General features: G+C 45.7%; 1 protein-coding gene and 1 long non-coding RNA gene across 2 annotated transcripts in view; both read right to left on the reverse strand.

Moving 5' to 3' along the window:
- LOC124798780 overlaps positions 1-10,925 on the reverse strand; it is a 256,669-nt gene extending 245,744 nt beyond the window's left edge. The window contains exon 1 of the mRNA XM_047262310.1: positions 8,236-10,925. Within this exon, the coding sequence (XP_047118266.1) occupies positions 8,236-10,366 (2,131 nt within the window). The 5' untranslated portion in view covers positions 10,367-10,925. The remainder of the gene's footprint in view (positions 1-8,235) is intronic.
- A 152-nt stretch (positions 10,926-11,077) lies between these two features.
- The window catches only part of LOC124799320, a 159,388-nt gene continuing 150,870 nt past the window's right edge, over positions 11,078-19,595 (reverse strand). Inside the window, exon 3 of the long non-coding RNA XR_007017015.1 lies at positions 11,078-11,189. This is a non-coding gene — a long non-coding RNA (uncharacterized LOC124799320). The remainder of the gene's footprint in view (positions 11,190-19,595) is intronic.

Consider the following 19,595-nt stretch of genomic DNA (forward strand, 5'->3'; position numbering starts at 1 on the left):
TTGTACGACTGTCACGTTGCATGGGAAAAGTTCTAATTGTTTTCCTTACATCTGTGTGGGCCGTTCCGACACTAACATCGATTTCTTGGGCGAGTTTTCTTACCTACTTGTTCGGACTCATGGACATTTTATCGGAAATATCGAGTAGTTTATCCTCAGACAAAACGCTAGGACGACCACTTCTCGGTACATCTGTCGCTGAACCCGTACTTCGAAATTTATTAATAAAATCTCGCACAGTATCGTGATGTGGGAATGTTGTTTCCGGGAAAACTGAATTAAATGTTTGACAAACTGAAACTGTCTATTTACCGCCAGCTTTGAACACTTGTTCGACTAAAAACACACGTTCTTCAATGGTTAGCATTTTAACAGTGACAAAAAATAAATAAACGAAGAAAGGAACTAAACTTAAACGTTCATGTCAACATGCGACGACACACACTAACGATACTATTGATGCTGGCTGAGATAAACGAAACAGTGGAATGTTGGGAGCCCGCTATTAAATAACGTTCGTTGGGAGAGTCCACTTGAAGGGAAGTAACTCGGGTAGGCGAACAATCATACGCACTGCGGAGAGACTTTTTGAGCCCCCCATATATTATATATTGACTTTTCAGCGAAATAAAAGTTCGGAAGTAGATAAATTTTGGTCAAATTAGCAGTGAACTTTCTCAGCGAATAACACCTTCCAGCACTTGTTGACATTACACGCTGTTTGCCATGTTTTGCAATGCATGTTTAAGATTCGAGCGCGTGATGTATCGGACAGTACCAGGCTACATGTAACCTTTAGAACGAGGGAGAGGGGAGAGGGGCAAAGAGGAGAAAGTGTCTGCTCTGAATTGCTTGACGCGAGGTGTTATCCGGCACGATCAGACAATGGCCGCCGCCTGTCACCAGACCTGCAGTCCTGACGCGTCACCACCACTCAGCACGGACCTACGGCTCCGGCTGTGGTTCCTCAAACATTCCCTGACCTGCCCGACTGCTCCTACAGCTGCAATAGCTGTGGACTTGTCCTGGAACCAGCAACGCGATAGCCGCTTTTCCTCTGGCTGTAGCTATTGCAGGTTATCAGATCTCGGCAGGTAATGCGACGGAGCTGACCTTTTTGATCTACAGTATATTCAAACCATCTACGCTTTACTTACACCATTTGCCATTGGTACTGTGTCTGAACTGGAAGAACATAGCAAAAAAGAACTTCAAATGTGTGTGAAATCTTATGGGACTTAACTGCAAAGGTCATCAGTCCCTAAGCTTACACACTACTTAACCTAAAGTATCCTAAGGACAAACACACACACACACACACCCATGCCTGAGGGAGGACTCGAACCTCTGCCGAGATCAGCCGCACAGTCCAGAAGAACATAGCATTTACCATATCGAATAAGTAAACAGACTAGTCATTCGTTTTATAAATTAAATCGCCTTTTTCTTACTGTTTATTAAACAGATTAGTTTTCGATCACATCCTCATTATTATTTGTAATGTAGCAAGAATTCAGGTTCGAATAACGTCTGCGATTGCAATACGTGTCCCATTTATCTTGGTCATCCCAAGTAACACTTCTTGTCCTGAATCAAAACAAAAAAATGTATCAAGCAAGTGTTGTTTAGGTAAAAGGGGGACATTAACCAGCATGTCTGGCTTTCTTGTAACGTCGTTCGTTACGAAGATATGGAGAGCAGGACATCATTCGGTAATCCACTTCCTCTGCTCAAGACCTTTTCAGAAACGTCTGACAGTGGACCATTCACGTAAACACGATTTTTTAAAATTTTTTTGGCTTCCGGTACGTGATCATACAGCCACCCCAGCAGTGAAAAGACGATACGACAGTGAGTTTCGACAAATTCATAATATTTATTAGAGTCAAGTCGTACCCTGGTGCGAAGTTACATAGGATCTGACTTGTCATGTGATGCCATGCAAATTATTTTTCACGTCAGTTATGACAACACGAAGATAAGGGCAACACAACACGCAATCCCCGAGAGGAGGAAATCTCCAACCTGGCCGGGAATCGAACCCGGGCCCCTTCAGTTAGGAGTCTGTTGCGCTGGACCCGGAGCTACTGAGGCAGACGATAAACATGGCGTTATTGGAAACGTTAAAACAAAATTGACTTTGGCTGCCCTGTACTAGCCGACAGTGCGGGTACTCGACGTACTCTAACTCGTATACTTGCTGGAGCTGAGAGTAAACAAACATGAGAAATGCACGCCCCCTCACATTAAGTCAACCATCTTCAGTTGTAGGACTGTGTGAATACGATGTACAGGAACAAGGAGAAGGTAGAACTGCAACGAGGAGAACGTAGAAGTGCTACTCACGTATGGAGAATGTCTAAGTTAGCAGAACAGTAAATGCAATAATGTTTTCTTATTTATAATACGGGTACATGCAGAACTCTACATTAGTATATTGTCCATAGATGATTAGCATTTTTGCCTTCTCTTTGTTGGTGTACGTTCTACTCACACAAACCTTCACAAAATTTCACCTGGTAGTGCCCGCACCACAGGTTCAGCCTGGATTTATAGATTCTAAATACGACCTTGCTGACTGTGGTGTCACCTGAAAGCCCATCTAATGTATGACGCGATTTATTCAACCGATATCAATGTAATGAGAAACAAGAAAGTAATGCTTGTAACATTATCAATCGTTTCGTTGAGTCTGATAATATTTTGTGACACATATTGAAAATATTTTCCATTACTCGCAAAGATAAAGAATACGACATTTCAATACGTTCCATGAAAGCATGGAATTTCAAGTGTAATATCCGATGGTAACTATTTATTTACAGCTCGTACACAATAGATACGTGTTTCGAAGTTTTAATGACCTTCAGAGTAGTCACCAGCATTGTGTATAACCCGCTGCCAGCGATATGGAAAAAAATGGCTCTGAGCACTATGGGACTTAACTTCTGAGGTCACCAGTCCCCTAGAACCTAGAACTACTTAAACCTAACTAACGTAAGGACATCACACACCTCCATGTCCGAGATAGGATTCGAACCTACGACCGTAGCGGTCGCGCGGTTCCAGACTGTAGCATCTAGAACCGCTCGGCCACTCCGGCCGGCACGATATGGAAGTCGTAGGATACTCTTAGCAGTGCCAATCGTGTTGACAGTTCGGGCAGAGCGGTCTATTGTCAGACGAATTTGTAGTAGTTCTGAAGCGAATGCCGTGAAGTGTTTCCTTCAGTTTAGAAATCGAGTTGAACTTACGAGGGCTTAAGTCAGGGGAGTGCAGTAGGTGGTATAGCACTTAGCAGCAACATCAGTCAAACAAATCAGTAACAGCTAGAACTGTACGTGCTTCAGCATTGTCATGCAAAATGATGGTCAGGTCCTGCAGAAAGTGTTATCACTTCTGTCTGTAAGCTGGTCGTAGGTTGTGCTCCAAAAATGAACAGCAGAGAGACAGAAGTGATGACACTTTCTGCAGGATCTGACAATTTTTCTGCATGACAATGCTCAAGCACGTACAGTGCACGCTGTTACTGATTTGTTTGACTGCTGGGGCTGCCAAGTGCTATACCACCTACTGCACGCCGGCCGGAGTGGCCGAGCGGTTCTTGCCGTTACAGTCTGGAACTGCGCGACCGCTACGGTCGCAGGTTCGAATGCTGCCTCGGGCATGGATGTGTGTGATGTCCTTAGGTTAGTTAGGTTTAAGTAGTTCTAAGTTCTAGGGGACTGATGACCTCAGAAATTAGGTCCCATAGTGCTCAGAGCCATTTGAACCTATTGCACTCCCCTGACTTAAGACTCCGTGAGTTCGAGTTCTAAACTGAAGGAAACACTTCACGGCATTCGCTTCAGAACTGCTACAAATTAGTCGGGCAATAGATCGCGCCGCTCTAACTGTCAACACAGCTGGCACTGCTAAGAGTATCCTACGACTTCCACATCGCTGGCAGCGGGCTATACACAATGCTGGTGACTACTTTGAAGGTCAGTAAAACTTTGAAACACGTATCTATTTTGTACGAGCTGTAAATAAATAGTTGCCACTATTAAAGTTCCAACCCCCGTAAATAAACAAGAGCCATGTTGCTCGCCCCTGTTTGCTCTCTGTTTTTCGCCTGTTTGTACTCTCTCTCCTGTGGATCGATGTATGTATAACTAGCTGTCTGTATGAGCTTTAAGGTTACAATACATTGTTAACTCAAAGTATCTTATGTTTCCTTTCAAAAACACCTCTCCCGCCACGTGAAATTTATTTAAAGATGATAATCATGTTGCTGTCGATTGCCGATCTGACTTCGACTGTTTCGGTGGCTCAGGGTCAGCGATTATCTGTACGAAACAACAATTCTAAGTGCTTTTACGAATTTTTACCGTCAGTTTTCAATATTAAAGTTAGTTAATATTTTTGATTGCGAAAATTATTCACAGATTTAACAGCGCAAGGCTTACGTGAGGCTTCACCTCTGGTTTAAAATATTTACAATTAATCCAAAGGATTAGTTAACTCAGTTCTTAAAGCGAGAAGTTAAAAAAATTCTTTGCAATTATTTCAGCAATACGCAGGTGTTTGTACCATTCTTTCTTTCCGTGTAACATTAGATTAATTTGCTGGGAAGATAAATCATTCCATGCTCTATATTGCCACTGCGTCAGTTGCAGGTTACGTTACGTTGTCATTCACTGAAAGAGAGCGCAACATTTCCATTGATAATAAATAACTTTTTGCCTGCGTATTGAGATTAAGCCACGCTACGTATATTTAAGACGCATTTAATAGCGCTCAAAATTCGTGGCGTTCCAAAAACAATATTCAGAATTTAAACTGCTGCGTTACATTATCGTCGCTGTAGGTTGCGACTGACGCCTGCGCGCGTATTTCAAACCGCACGTAGCAATCGGCACTGACTTATGCGAAATAACAAAATTAATTCTACACCACAACAATTACGCAGAAAGTAGGTAATAGTACATCACAAAAACAAAATCCCAAATAGAACTACGAGTTCGCACGGGCTGTGAGAGCAATTACCTTTTCTTCAAAGGAGAGGGCCCCACGACGTCTAATTTTCGAAAAAAGATGATTCTGGTGGTGCAAGAAAACAAAAATGTAATAGAAAGAAACGAGACCATTAGGATGTATGAATGCAGAGTCCTGCGACGATAACATTGAATAAAATTTTCTCGAATTTCCAACCGCGTCAATTGCTTAAAACTACACGAGCTTTCCGCCAAGCACTCCTGGGCCATTGTCAAGTGTTATGACTGCCAGTGGGCTGTTGGTGCGCCCTTATATACGCTAGCTGCCGGCTGTGACGTCACTGGTGCCGGTGACATTGCCATATATGGGCATGTTTTGAGTCGGCGTTCGGTGTGCCCTCTTCAACCGCGCGATCGCTGGATCCCACGTAGCGCTGAGCTGCAAGCCACCGTCTCTATTCAGGGTGTTTGCGGTTATTTTTATTTCAATAGCTTCCTTTATTAAACTGTCCCAGAAGCCGTTAGTGCGAGCCACGACAGAGGTACCGTCAAATTTTATGTGGTGACCGTTTTCTAACGCATTCTCAGCTAACGCAGATTTCTCTGGATAGCGCAGGCGTTAATACCTCTCATGTTCTTTCCTGCGTTGTTCCACAGTATGCACTGTTTGTTCGATGTAGTTCTGGCCACACTCACAAGGTATTTCGTAAACGCCAGGTGTTCTGAGGCCTACTGCGTCTTTAACTAGTCTCAGTAATTGACGGATTTTCGTTGGAGGCCTGAAGATTGTAGTAGGTCTCAGAACACCTGGAGTGTACGAAATACGTTGTGAGTGTGGCCAGAAGTGCATCGGACAAACAGTGCATACTGTGGAACAACGCAGGAAAGAACATGAGAGGTATTATCGCCTACGCTATCCAGAGAAATCTGCATTAGCTGAGCACGCGTTAGTAAACGGTCACCGCATAACATTTGACGATACCTCTGTCGTGGCTCGCACTAACGCCTTCTGGGACAGTTTAATAAAGGAAGCCATTCAAATAAAAATTACCCTGAATAGAGACGGTGGCTTGCAGCTTAGCGCTGCGTGGGATCCAGCGATCGCGCGGTTGAAGAGGGCACATCGAACGCCGACTCAAAACATGCCCATATATGGCAATGTCACCGGCACCAGTGACGTCACAGCCGGCAGCTTGCGTATACAAGCCGGCCGGAGTGGCCGAGCGGTTAAAGGCGCTACAGTCTGGAACCGCACGACCGCTACGGTCGCAGGTTCGAATCCTGCCTCGGGCATGGATGTGTGTGATGTCCTTAGGTTAGTTAGGTTTAAGTAGTTCTAAGTTCTAGGGGACTTATGACCACAGCAGTTGAGTCCCATAGTGCTCAGAGCCATTTGAACCATTTGCGTATACAGGGTGTTACAAAAATGTACGGCCAAACTTTCAGAAACCATTCCTCACACACAAATAAAGAAAAGGTGTTATGTGGACAAGTGTCCGGAAACGCTTAATTTCCATGTTAGAGCTCATTTTAGTTTCGTCAGTATGTACTGTACTCCCTCGGATCACCGCCAGTTGGCCCAATTGAAGGAAGGTAATGTTGACTTCGGTGCCTGTGTTGACATGCGACTCATTGGTCTACAGCACTAGCATCAAGCACATCAGTACGTAGCATCAACAGGTTAGTGTCCATCACGAAAGTGGTTTTGCAGTCAGTGCAATGTTTACAAATGCGGAGTTGGCAGATGCCCATTTGATGTATGGATTAGCACGGGGCAATAGCCATGGCGCGGTACGTTTGTATCGACACAGATTTCCAGAACGGGGATGCCCCGTCAGGAAGACATTCGAAGCAATTGATCGGCCTCTTAGGCAGCACGGAACATTCCAGCCTATGACTCGCGACTGGGGAAGACCTAGAACGACGAGGACACCTGCAATGGACGAGGCAATACTTCGTGCAGTTGACGATAACCCTAATGTCAGCGTCAGAGAAGTTGCTGTACAAGGTAACGTTGACCACGTCACTGTATGGAGAGTGCTACGGGAGAACCAGTTGTTTCCGTACCATGTACAGCGTGTGCAGGCACTATCAGCAGCTCATTGGCCTCCACGGGTACACTTCTGCGAATGGTTCATAGAACAATGTGTCAAACCTCATTACAGTGCAAATGTTCTCTTTACGGATGAGGCTTCATTCCAGCGTGATCAAATTGTAAGTTTTCACAATCAACGTGTATGGGCTGACGAGAACCCGCACGCAATTGTGCAATCACGTCATCAACACAGATTTTCTGTGAACGTTTGGGCAGGCATTGTTGGTGATGCCTTGATTGGGCCCCATGTTCTTCCACCTACGCTCAATGGAGCACGTTATCATGATTTCATACGGGATACTCTACCTGTGCTGCTAGAACATGTGCCTTTACAAGTACGACTCAACATGTGGTTCATGCACGATGGAGCTCCTGCACATTTCAGTCGAAATGTTCGTACGCTACTCAACAACAGATTCGGTGGCCGATGGATTGGTAGAGGCGGACCAATTCCATGGCCTCCACGCTCTCCTGACCTCAACCCTCTTGACTTTCATTTACGGGGGCATTTGAAAGCTCTTGTCTACGCAACCCCGGTACCAAATGTAGAGACTCTTCGTGCTCGTATTGTGGACGGCTGTGATACGCCATTCTCCAGGGCTGCATCTGCGCATCAGGGATTCCATGCGACGGAGGGTGGATGCATGTATCCTCGCTAACGGAGGACATTTTGAACATTTCCTGAAACAAAGTGTTTGAAGTCACGCTGGTAGGTTCTGTTGCTGTGTGTTTCCATTCCATGATTAATGTGATTTGAAGAGAAGTAATAAAATGAGCTCTAACAAGGAAAGTAAGCGTTTCCGGACACATGTCCACATAACATATTTTCTTTCTTTGTGTGTGAGGAATGTTTCCTGAAAGTTTGGCCGTACCTTCTCGTAACACCCTGTATGAGGGCGCACCAACAGCCTACTGGCGGTCATACCACTTGACAATGGCCAAGGAGAGCTTGGCCGAAAGCTCGTGTAGTTTTAAGCAATTGACGCGGTTGGAAACCCGAGAACAATTTATTCGAGACCATTAGGACGTTCACCGATCCTTGTCCCCCTCGCACAAGCTAAAAACAAGTCTCGTGTACTTCACAACATGACAACCACACATGCTATGTCCGGCAACGAGTCGGCAGCAGCAGTGCGTGCGGAGGAAACAGTGCTCGGCCCTTACCTGTGTGCATCGCGGCGGGCTCTGGGCCACAGCCCTCCACCTGTCGCCGCTCTGCCGGCACCGGCGTTGTGCGCTCCCCCACCCCGGCCTCCTCTGCTGGTGTTCCAGGGTCTTCCAACTGCTGCTGGCTTGACGACAGTTGTCGTTGCTCCTCCAACTCATCCTCGTCTGATGGTGTCCCTCGCTCCTTTGACGATCGCCGGCGCGGTAGTGTTGCGAGATCCTCCGACTGCGGCGTCTCCGGCAGTGTAGCGCGCTCTTCCGACTGTTTTTTGTCTGGTGGTATTCCGTGTTCCTCTTCACTGACTTTGCCTCCCAGTGTCCTTTGCTCCTCCAGCTGATCTGTTGGTATCCCCAGATTCTGCAATTGGTGATGAGCTGATAATGTCTCAAGATCTTCTGATTGGGACTCTTCTGCTGGCATTGCACCTTCCTCCAACAGGCATGGATCTAAAGGTGTCAAATGGTTCTCCAACTGCCCGTGATCCAGTAATACCCCACTACCTTCCAACTGGGAATGGTCTTGCTCCTCCACCTGACACATATCTCCCTCTATCCCACGCTCTTTCGACAGCCTCTCATCTGACTGTGGCCCCATCTCCAGCTGCTGAAGATCAGACAGTGTATCAATCTTCTTCAACTCGTCTGACGGTGCCTTGTACTCCTCTGACTGCCTCTCATCTGATGGTGTCCCTTGAACCTTCCCCTGGTCATTGTCTGCCGGTGACTTGTGTTGCTCTAGCTGATGCCCATCTGGCTGTACCTCTCGATCATTTCCCACTGCTGCCAGCTCCTGCACGTCTTCAGCCTCTTTTTGACTCTCTGTTGCCTTCATCTCAGCATTACCCAACCCGCTATCTACCCCTTCTCGCAGCTTCCTATCCTCTCGTTCGACCGACGCCTCTACTGCAACATCTACAGGCCGCAATACACTTCTTTCCCGTTCTATGAAAGCTGCCGTCTCGTTCTGCAGCTGCTTGTCTCCCATCATAGCCTTAGTTTCTACTGTCTGTTCAATATACTGCTCGAAAGTGTCAATTTGAGGTTCAGTCTGGCTATCATTCGGTAATAAACTTGTTCCTGTAAAATTTTCTTCCTTTTCCTCTTCATCCGCCTGAAGGAGCTGACCTGAAGACTCTGTTCCCAGCAATTCTTCGCTGACAGTGCCATGGCTGCCCCCGCATTCTCGACTTTCTGCCAAAGCAGTGTCGCCCTCTATGTGAGACCCCACCATTTCCTCAACTTGCAAAGCTCGCTCGCCATGGTCTCCGAGTAACTGTCCTTCTTGGGCAGTTGCAGCCACTCCTTCTGCAGCGTCGAGTAATCCCTCTGGCTGCTTCGGATCCTCCGTCGATGCCACAGAGTCCGTGTCCACCAGCTGCACTCCACCCTCTCCTGGAATCGCGCCCTCTTGTGTCTCGGTCCCCAGGCTGTCCGACAGTTGGCCTGTATTGAGTGCTGCTGAGTGTGCTGCCTCACTTGCCAGGAAGTCCAGCGTGACCCTGACGTTGTCCACAACTGGGGGCTTCCGCCTGGCACGTGGGACGGGCTTCTGAACAACCGTGTCCGTCAGGTGGCCAGTCACTGTCACGTCCTCGCTGAGTGTCGCTTCATCGTTCGCAGAATCCACAGTGTCCCGTCTGGTGTACTCTGCTGTCACAGGATCTCCATTGGTTGAACCTGGTTCTAGATTCTGTTCTGTAGCCTCCGTTTCAGAGCCACCATCTTTCGGCGATAGCTCAGGATGTAGTTCATTGGCCATGTTCTCTTTTGTGGAGGATATCTGCAAATCCTTCGATTGTACATTGTCGACTATTGCCTTCTCGTATTCTGCAGTCGTGTCTTCGTGATTAACAACTACATCCTCCACCCGCTGTTCACTAAACTCGCTCATTTCCTTTGCAACAAGATTGTTGTCGGACAGTGGCTCTTCTTCCCTGCTGGCATATTTCTCACTAGAAGTCGCCACATTCAGATCCTCATCCTTAAGCACCTCACCCGCACCTAGCTGCAGTTTGTTGTCTGTAGTTTCAGGCTCTGAGCTTCCTCTCTCGGCCTTTACAGGCGGCTGAATGTCGCAGCTGATGACTTGGACGCAGTTGGTCGAGGTGGGGTGTTCTTGCCTTTCCATTTCCAGAAGTAGCTGTGACGCGAGTGCCTCACGAGTTCCAGAGGCCGCAACCCCGGTCGGCGTTTCCGGTTCGTGGCCATCTCTCACCTTTCCGGCCCAGTCCGTACGATTCACGGGCAGCGCACTTTCTATTGCGACTGCAGTTTTGTCATCCGACGTCTCGGAGAAGATGAGCTCGACCGAGTCGTCAACATTGCCGTTGACGATGGTCAGCACTTGCACGCATTTTGTAGGACTGTCGCTTAGGCGCAGACCGTCGTCCGCGTCCACGGACAGTTGTGGATCTCGCAACTCGGAAATCAAAGTATGATCTGGGACTCGGGTGCAGGCGTCTTCGTCGATGCTGATGGTCGTCACGTTGAGTTCGGACGCGTCGTCCTCGACGTTGCCCGGTTTCCGTCGTAGAGTGACGTTCGGGTGAACGACGTCGGGTGTGTCGTCCGAAGCCGTAGAGACGTCGAGGTGTAGGTCGGCGGCGCCCCCCTGGGGCGGGTGGGGGACTGACAGCAGCAGCACGTGGTCGGGCCCCCCGTCGGCCAGCACGAACTCCTCGCTGGCGTCTGTGGAGTCCTGGGAGGCGGAGGCGGCGGTCACCACGGCCGGCTGCGGCTGCGACTGCGGTGACTGGGCGGCGGCGTCCACCCGCTGCTCGGCTGCGGCGGCGTCCATGGGCGGCGGTGTGGGCGGCGTGGGCGGCGGCTGGCTGTGCGCGGTCACGTGGCCGTGGCTGGCCGCTACTGGCCACTCCCCGTCCAGGGCCTCCTGCCACTCGTCCTCCTCCTCATCCTCGTCTTCCACCTCTTGCAGGACTTCCGTCGAAAACCTGCAACACAAATGTCAACGTTACCCAACGCTCTTTCCCCGCTGTTTAACTAGCTGAACAGGGCCTGCTTTGCGTAATCTTTTCTTAAAATCTGTTTTCTGAATTAGAACAATCTATGCAGTAACTCTAGCAGGACTGGCATTAGCGAATTACCTGGAAGGACCGCCTGATAAACAAAGTAAGAGCCAACGGAATATCAGACCAGCTGTGTGGCTGGATTGAAGAGTTTTTAGCAAACAGAACACAATATGTTGTTCTCAATGGAGAGACGTCTACACACGTTAAAGTAACCTCTCCCATTCCACAGGGGAGTGTTATGGGACCATTGCTTTTCACAATATACAGGGTGTTACAAAAAGGTACGGCCAAACTTTCAGGAAACATTCCTCACACACAAATGAAGAAAATATGTTATGTGGACGTGTGTCCGGAAACGCTTACTTTCCCTGTTGGAGCTCATTTTATTACTTCTCTTCAAATCACATTAATCACACACAGCAGCAGAACGTACCAGCGTGACTTCAAACACTTTGTTACAGAAAATGTTCAAAATGTCCTCTGCTAGCGAGGATACATGCATCCACCCTCCGTCGCATGTAATGCCTGATGCGCTGATGCAGCCCTGGAGAATGGCGTATTGTATCACAGCCGTCCACAATACGAGCAAGAAGAGTCTCTACATTTGGTACCGGGGTTGCAGAGACAAGAGCTTTCAAATGCCCCCATAAATGAAAGTCAAGAGGGTTGAGGTCAGGAGAGCGTGGAGGCCATGGAATTGGTCCGCCTCTACCAATCCATCGGTCACCGAATCTGTTGTTCAGAAGGGTACGAACACTTCGACTGAAATGTGCAGGAGCTCCATCGTGCATAAGCCACGTGTCGTACTTGTAAAGGCACATGTTCTAGCAGTACAGGTAGCGTATCCCGTATGAAATCATGATAACGTGCTCCATTGAGCGTAGGTGGAAGAACATGGGGCCCAATCAAGACATCACCAACGGTGCCTAATTGATGCTAGTACTGTAGAGCAATGAGTCGCATGTCAACACAAGCACCGAAGTCAACATTACCTTCCTTCAATTGGGCCAACTGGCGGTGAATCGAGGAAGTACAGTACATACTGACGAAACTAAAATGAGCTCTAACATGGAAATTAAGCGTTTCCGGACACATGTCCACATAACATCTTTTCTTTATTTGTGTGTGAGGAATGTTTCCTGAAAGTTTGGCCGTACCTTTTTGTAACACCCTGTATATAAATGACCTAGTAGATAGTGTCGGAAGTTCCATGCGGCTTTTCGCGGATGATGCTGTAGTATACAGAGAAGTTGCTGCATTAGAAAATTGTAGCGAAATGCAGGAAGATCTGCTTCGGATAGGCACTTGGTGCAGGGAGTGGCAACTGACCCTTAACTTAGACAAATGTAATGTATTGCGAATACATAGAAAGAAGTATCATTTATTGTATGATTATATGATAGCGGAACAAACACTGGTAGCAGTTACTTCTGTAAAATATCTGGGAGTATGCGTACGGAACAATTTTAAGTTGAATGATCATATAAAATTAATTGTTGGTAAGGCGGGTGCCGGGTTGAGATTCATTGGGAGATTCCTTAGAAAATGTAGTCCATCAGCAAAGGAGGTGGCTTACAAAACACTCGTTCGACCTATACTTGAGTATTGCTCATCAGTGTGGGATCCGTACCAGACCGGGTTGACGGAGAAGATAGAGAAGATCCAAAGAAGAGCGGCGCGTTTCATCACAGGCTTATTTGGTAAGCGTGATAGCGTTACGGAGAAGTTTAGCAAACTCAAGTGGCAGACTCTGCAAGGGAGGCGCTCTGCATCGCGGTGTAGCTTCCTGTCCAGGTTTCGAGAGGGTGCGTTTCTGGATGAGGTATCTAATATATTGCTTACCCCTACTTATACCTGCCGAGGAGATCACGAATGTAAAATTAGAGAGATTCGATCGCGCACGGAGGCTTTCCGGCAGTCGTTCTTCCCGCGAACCATACGCGACTGGAACAGGAAAGGGAGGTAATTACAGTGGCACGTAAAGTGCCCTCCGCCACACACCATTGCGTGGCTTGTGGAGTATAAATGCAGATGTAGATGTACTGGTCGTTACTGGTAATGTTTTCCTTTGTGCTAAGCTCAAAAGGTGAACTTCCCACAGACATAGCAGAAGTTGTCTGGCTTAAATCGACATCCACGACGCAGAAGTTGTCTAGCTTACATCGATATCCACGACGACGTGGAATTTCTGAAAATTTAAAATTCCTCTTCAGTATTACACCTTTACTACATTAATACTAGAGAACTAGAGAAACCCTGTTATGTAAAAACAAGCAGTCAGTTTACCTTCAGAACCAGGCTAAATCAGTTTAAACAGAGGAACTTATAATGTCAACTGTGTTCGGAAATATGACAGAGACGGTTACTTGTCAGCCATAACACCGACTCATTAAGATTGACACGAATTACGGCTAACACCACTGTTGTAAACTCGATGCACCTGTCTCTGGGGAGTGTGAAGGTTTACTGCAGAGGTAGCGACCGGCTGTCGCCGTTCGAGTTAATGACCTATTGCAGATGGTCTTAATGACATAGGTGTGGCGGGGGAAAACCCAGTGACGTATGATTCATTCCACATGCTGTTGAATAAGAAATTGTCACGTTCCATCACTACTGGATGCGGCAACATACCCGTATTTCACTATAACGTCCCTGCCATGAATTGTCCCTTGTCGAACAGTGTTATCGGTCGTGTGTCGCTTGTTACTCCCGTGCAGTAGGCCGTAGTCGTACGACCATAAAGACAACCAGTTAGTCGGACTAATACGGACCCAGTGGACGTCCAGGATATCTGGAGGCGACGACCAGTAGTACACGCTTCCATTGGTCCCAGACACTAGTGCTTGCTCTGCTGTGGCCACAGCCTGCGACGCCGCAACCCGCCAGTATCCCGAGCGTCGCGGGCTTGCCTGCGTGTCAGGCGTTCACTAGCACGCTACCGAAGGTCGCTGCTGTTAAGAAGTTATATGGGTTGCTTTGACAAGTGTTGGAGTGTGAATAGTTCTTATACACTGTCCGCTAGCAAACTAACTCCGAGACGAAATTTATAGTCCAAAATCTAGTGAGAAGATTCTCCCTAAGTCTCCCATCTAGCATGATGAAGAATCCACTAACTTCACACGCAACACGGTTTCCGAGGTTGAGCACCGACCAGAGCAGCGACAACTCTTCCTGTACCAATACGACTCAATTCTTCCCGGCGAGGTGCGCTGCTTCCATCTGGAGGGTCATATCCGCGCTCCCTAGGGGCTGCTTCAACCCCCAGCACAATATGGTCCGTCCGGCCAACTAAACTACTCATAGTGTTCCCATTGGGTTCTCTGTTACGAGTTTATAATCTCTTAACAGTCGAGGATCATTTTCTGAGCGAAAATTACCATCTAGACTACACATCACACTAATTTATTAAAGTCGGGGCATGGTCGACTGCGGGCTCTGAGAAAACGCATAGACACATCTTTCCGACTGGAGTAATAACTTTACATTGTTCCAAATCCGAAAGTCCCTACGAAGTATTATAACGTATGAAATATATAACGTATGAAATATCTATACTGTGCGCTTAAACAAAGGTTAATTAATATTAAACACGTTTTACAATATTTACTGAAATTTAACATAATTTTATGCAAAGTCGTCAGTATTCCTTCCGTGAGTGTATTACCGGAATTAACCTAAATCTGAAAAAAAAAATTGTTGTAGACATTTAAAGCACCTGAAGATGAGCCCTCAGGGCTCGAAACGAACCGTACATTGAAATCAAATCGCGATCGTAACTGTAGGCGATTGTTCTTTATTTAGTGAAATCATTAATTTCAGAATAACTTGAATTTCTACTTAGGCACACAGAATGTTTGCTGTATATGAAATACACATTACTGTCGAATTACAGCTCTCTAATACAGTCCGCTAGCGCCCATAAACACATCGAAAAAATATAAATATCTCCAAAGGTATATGTTTCATTTTGAAGACACTTGGCAAAGCACTATTTCTTGGTTCGGCCTATGCATTGGCAACATTATATTTACTGCACAAGCTTTCTCTCGCGCCTCCGATCTGGCTATACAAGAGACTATGATGTCATCGCTATGTTCTTGACGCGGAAGACAGACAAAGCGGTTGGTTTAAAAAACAGGTGGAAGCTGGGAGAAAGGCGCACCCACTTCGTCACGACAGCCACACCGTTCCTTAACACTTTGCAGTCCGCACGTCTCGTACAAATTGATTCGCTTGGCGCCGGCAGCGCTAACGCGGATTACTTGGCTTGTCGCCGGCCGTCCTTGACGTTACCGGGAGATTATAAATTGTTAATTTTTACTCATGTCATCGTTATTTCTCATACGTTCCACAACCCTGTTCCCCTACTTCCGTAAAATTGTAGAGGTGGTACCACTTGCCATAAGAAGGTGTCGATAGTTCCATCACTATCTTTGCTAAACGCTGTCCAGTGCCGGAATATACTTAGATTCAGGAACTGTATCCTGTACTCGAATCACACAGCATCCGAACGAGTATGCCGTATTTCGTAATTTTCGATGGATTGTAAGCTTTAACATTTAACCGTCCACGCCACGGTATCATTCCTTCATCAACTGAGATGTTGTGACTTAGATTAAAAGTTTCTTCAAACTTCGTGGAAAAATAATCGATTACGAAATTCACTTTGAAAAGGCGGTCGGCATTATCTGGTTCATTGTTGCTGTCGGAAAAATGTAAAAATGGTAATATTTGTCTGAATCGATTGCGGGACATCGTTTTGCGAAATATCGGTGTGCCTATCAACGGGTTGGTTGACCAATAATCATCGATCCTTGCTTTTCTTACAGTTCCCATAACAAGCACAAACCATTTTATAAGTTCTGGTTCCGTAACGCCGACAAATTTGGCATATTTTTATCCAGTTTCCTTCTATTGCAAATTTTGACTGTAGTACTTGTTGGTTTCGTTGTTAATATATTCAAATAGATCGTTCCCAATATAAAATTCTACGATCTCCTCGACGCTCTGGGTATCTGTGGGAAATATGTCTGGACCCGATGATCCTTCAAATTTATAATTGGTTCTCGGTAAATCAAAGTATGACCAATGTGCACTGTCTTCTTTGTGTGATTCATCCGCATCAGTTGGCAACCGTAGCGTTCGCCTAATTCTTCTTGGACATATTTCACTATCTTCCGACGATTCTGCTTCACTTCAATTTTTTTTATATCCAGTATCTTCTTCCCAATCGGCCAAGTCGTCCGGAACATCAGACAACACGTCCGCGCATTCATCGTAAATAATCGTATCGTCTCTTTCGTCGGCCGTGATGACAGAGCACAAGTACTTATAAAAACAAAAAAACTTGTTCACGTGTGTAACTTATTGTTACCTAAACGAAACACCAATAGAATGTAAAAGACACTAAAGTTTTGTCGCCGGCCACTGCGCGATGCTATGCTCACGACACCACTGTGGTGTCGCCGCCCGTTGACCGCTATTTCTAGTAAGACACGACTGCGGTGTCGCCAGACGGCATAGTGTTAAGAAGAGTGTACAAACGTCGCGTCCACGTCACAGGCTGGTTCCCTAGCATATCAGTACAGTTTACATTAGAGACAGGGCAATATGGCTGGAATGTAGTTGGTTGGTTGATTTGGGAGAGGGGGCCCAAACAGGAAGGTCATCGGGTTAGAGAAGGATGAGGAAGGAAGTCGGCCGTGCCCTTCCAAACGAACCATCACGGCATTTGCTTGAAGCAAAAAAACCTTAATCAGGACGGCCGGACGCGGGTTTGAAAAATCAAATCAAATGGCTCTGAGCACTATGGGACTTAACATCTGAGGTCATCAGTCCCCTAGACTTAGAACTACTTAAACCTAACTAACCTAAGGACATCACACACATCCATGCCCGAGGCAGGATTCGAACCTGCGACCGCAGCAGCAGCACGGTTCTTGACTAAAGCGCCTAGAACCGCTCGGCCACAGGGCCGGCCGCGGGTTCGAACCGTCGTCGTCCTGGCATGTGCAGAAGGGAGCATTAGTGCGTATTAATACACGCACTTTAATGTTAAGAGAAGCAACTCGCACAATAAAAATTGTCGAGCCGAGTCTCTTTCCTGCGCTACGCCGGAATTAATACTCCGGAGGAAGACCAGAGCAAAATTTTAACTACTGTACTGACAACAACTCGTTGTTCAGACCGTCGACGCGCTCACAGCATTCTTAGCGATTTCCTCCGCTTATCTTCGACGATCGCTATCGTACCTATTTCGCGGGCATAATTTCCGTCAACAAAGTGTGTAGTTTGTGCACCATACATAACCGATAACATATTAACAAAGGAAATAAATTTCCCCAAGGAGTCTGCTGTCAGGGCATATATTTTGTGAATAAAGCCGTCTATACCGAGTAATACATGGCTTCATTTGTAACCTTGTTTCAGCTACTGCCATCATCACATCTGTGACTAACATTAAAGGAACATAAGAAAGACAGGTGTCCGTTAAACATTATTATGCTACAACGTATGAAAAAAAATTTAAAAAGTTAGAGAATTTTAAAAGCTTCACTCACCAAAACTTAAAACTTGCAAAACAACGTTCAGTGTCAATACAAGTAAAATCTATGCCGGGGTGTCAACTGTCAACTCGGCTCAAAAAATTGAGCAAGGTACAGGTGTTAGCCGAGAGCTAGTGATAGTGTGGGCCACGCGGCCATCATTTTCCTTTTTTTTTTTTTTTACCCTAGTGCCATACTTGTAAAATGAGAAACACTTTTAAAATCAGAAACCTTCGAAGTTAAGTCATAAAACACGATATAAATAATTACAGAGAAATTTTATTGAAACAGTCAGAATATAAAACTTATCGAATGCTCTTCTCGACATGTTAAATCCTCAGTTAGATAAACAAATTGGAGAGTATCAAGCCGAATTTAGGAGGAATATATCCCACCCACAGAAAATCCTAACCTTAAACAAATGATTAAGTATACGAAAAATATTAAATAAAAAGACAGTGGTCATTTTTACTGATTTCAAAAGATCTTATCACTCAATAGACAAAGATTCCCTCCCCAAACCTTGAAGGAATTTGCAGTAGATAGGAAAACTATAGAAATAACTAAACAGATTCTTACGAATGCGGTATCTAAGGTTAAATTTCTTGGAAAAACTTCTAGTCGCTTCGAAACTGCATCAGGAGTCAGACACGCAGACAGTTTGTCACCATTGTTATTCACTTGTGTGCTTAAAAAACTTATTAGAGAAAGGAATATAGAAGAAGACAATCAAAAAGTTAACTAGGTTCAGCTGGGTAGATCGAAAAAAGTATTAAATTGTTTGGGATTTGCAGACAATCAATTGATAACAGACGGAACATAAGCGAATGCAAAGAAAAGATTAGAACTTCTGAAGGAAATAGCTGAAAACGTAGGTCTACAAATGTCGTTTGAAAGACAGAAAACATGACAAATGAAGGCAGACTTAAAAAATCGGTATCAGAACATGAAGAAAACAGACAACTTTAAATATCTGCGTGAAAATATGAATACAAAAAGTGAAAAAAGCAGTTAAAATCAAAGCTCAAAAATGTAAAGAGTATACACGAAAGTGATAAATCTGTACCGCAAAAATTGTTTTCTAAAGACACTAAATTATGACGAAAGCTTTCTGGATTGGAAACATTATTTTTATCTCAAAGAAAAATGGCAACATAAAATTTGGAAAAGACAGAATGAAAAACCTTGCGAAAAATATTAGGTCAAATCAAAAACAAATATAGCAATGAGGTTTTGAGACCAAAATAAGGAAAAGAGGGGGAGAAAAATGGTTCAAATGGCTCTGAGCACTATGCGACTCAACTTCTGAGGTCATCAGTCCCCTAGAACTTAGAACTACTTAAACCTAACTAATCTAAGGACATCACACACATCCATGCCCGAGGCAGGATTCGAACCTGCGACCGTAGCGGTCTCGCGGTTCCAAACTGTAGCGCCTAGAACCGCACGGCCACTCCGGCCGGCTAGAGGGGGAGAGAGATTTCAATGGGTACAATGAACAGTCGTAAAATTACATTTTGAGATGGTAGCGGTAAGATCATGTGGAGTTTACATGAATTGGAGGACAACTATTCATTAAATCTGCCTTAAGCTGATAGCTATTCAACAGCCACGTAGACTTTAGTATTATAGAAAGTGTTCCACAATGCCTACTACAGGCATCTCGGGACTGTAGAGGGGACTTGGTAGATAAAGTTTTGATGCGTATCCATGTCCAGAAACGCATCATTTGGCTACAAAATAAGTTTCAAGCTCCGACCACTTTCAGACCTTTCGCTTGTAA

This window comes from Schistocerca piceifrons, chromosome 5 (genome assembly GCF_021461385.2).
Source record: "Schistocerca piceifrons isolate TAMUIC-IGC-003096 chromosome 5, iqSchPice1.1, whole genome shotgun sequence".
In the NCBI taxonomy this organism is placed as follows: domain Eukaryota; kingdom Metazoa; phylum Arthropoda; class Insecta; order Orthoptera; family Acrididae; genus Schistocerca; species Schistocerca piceifrons.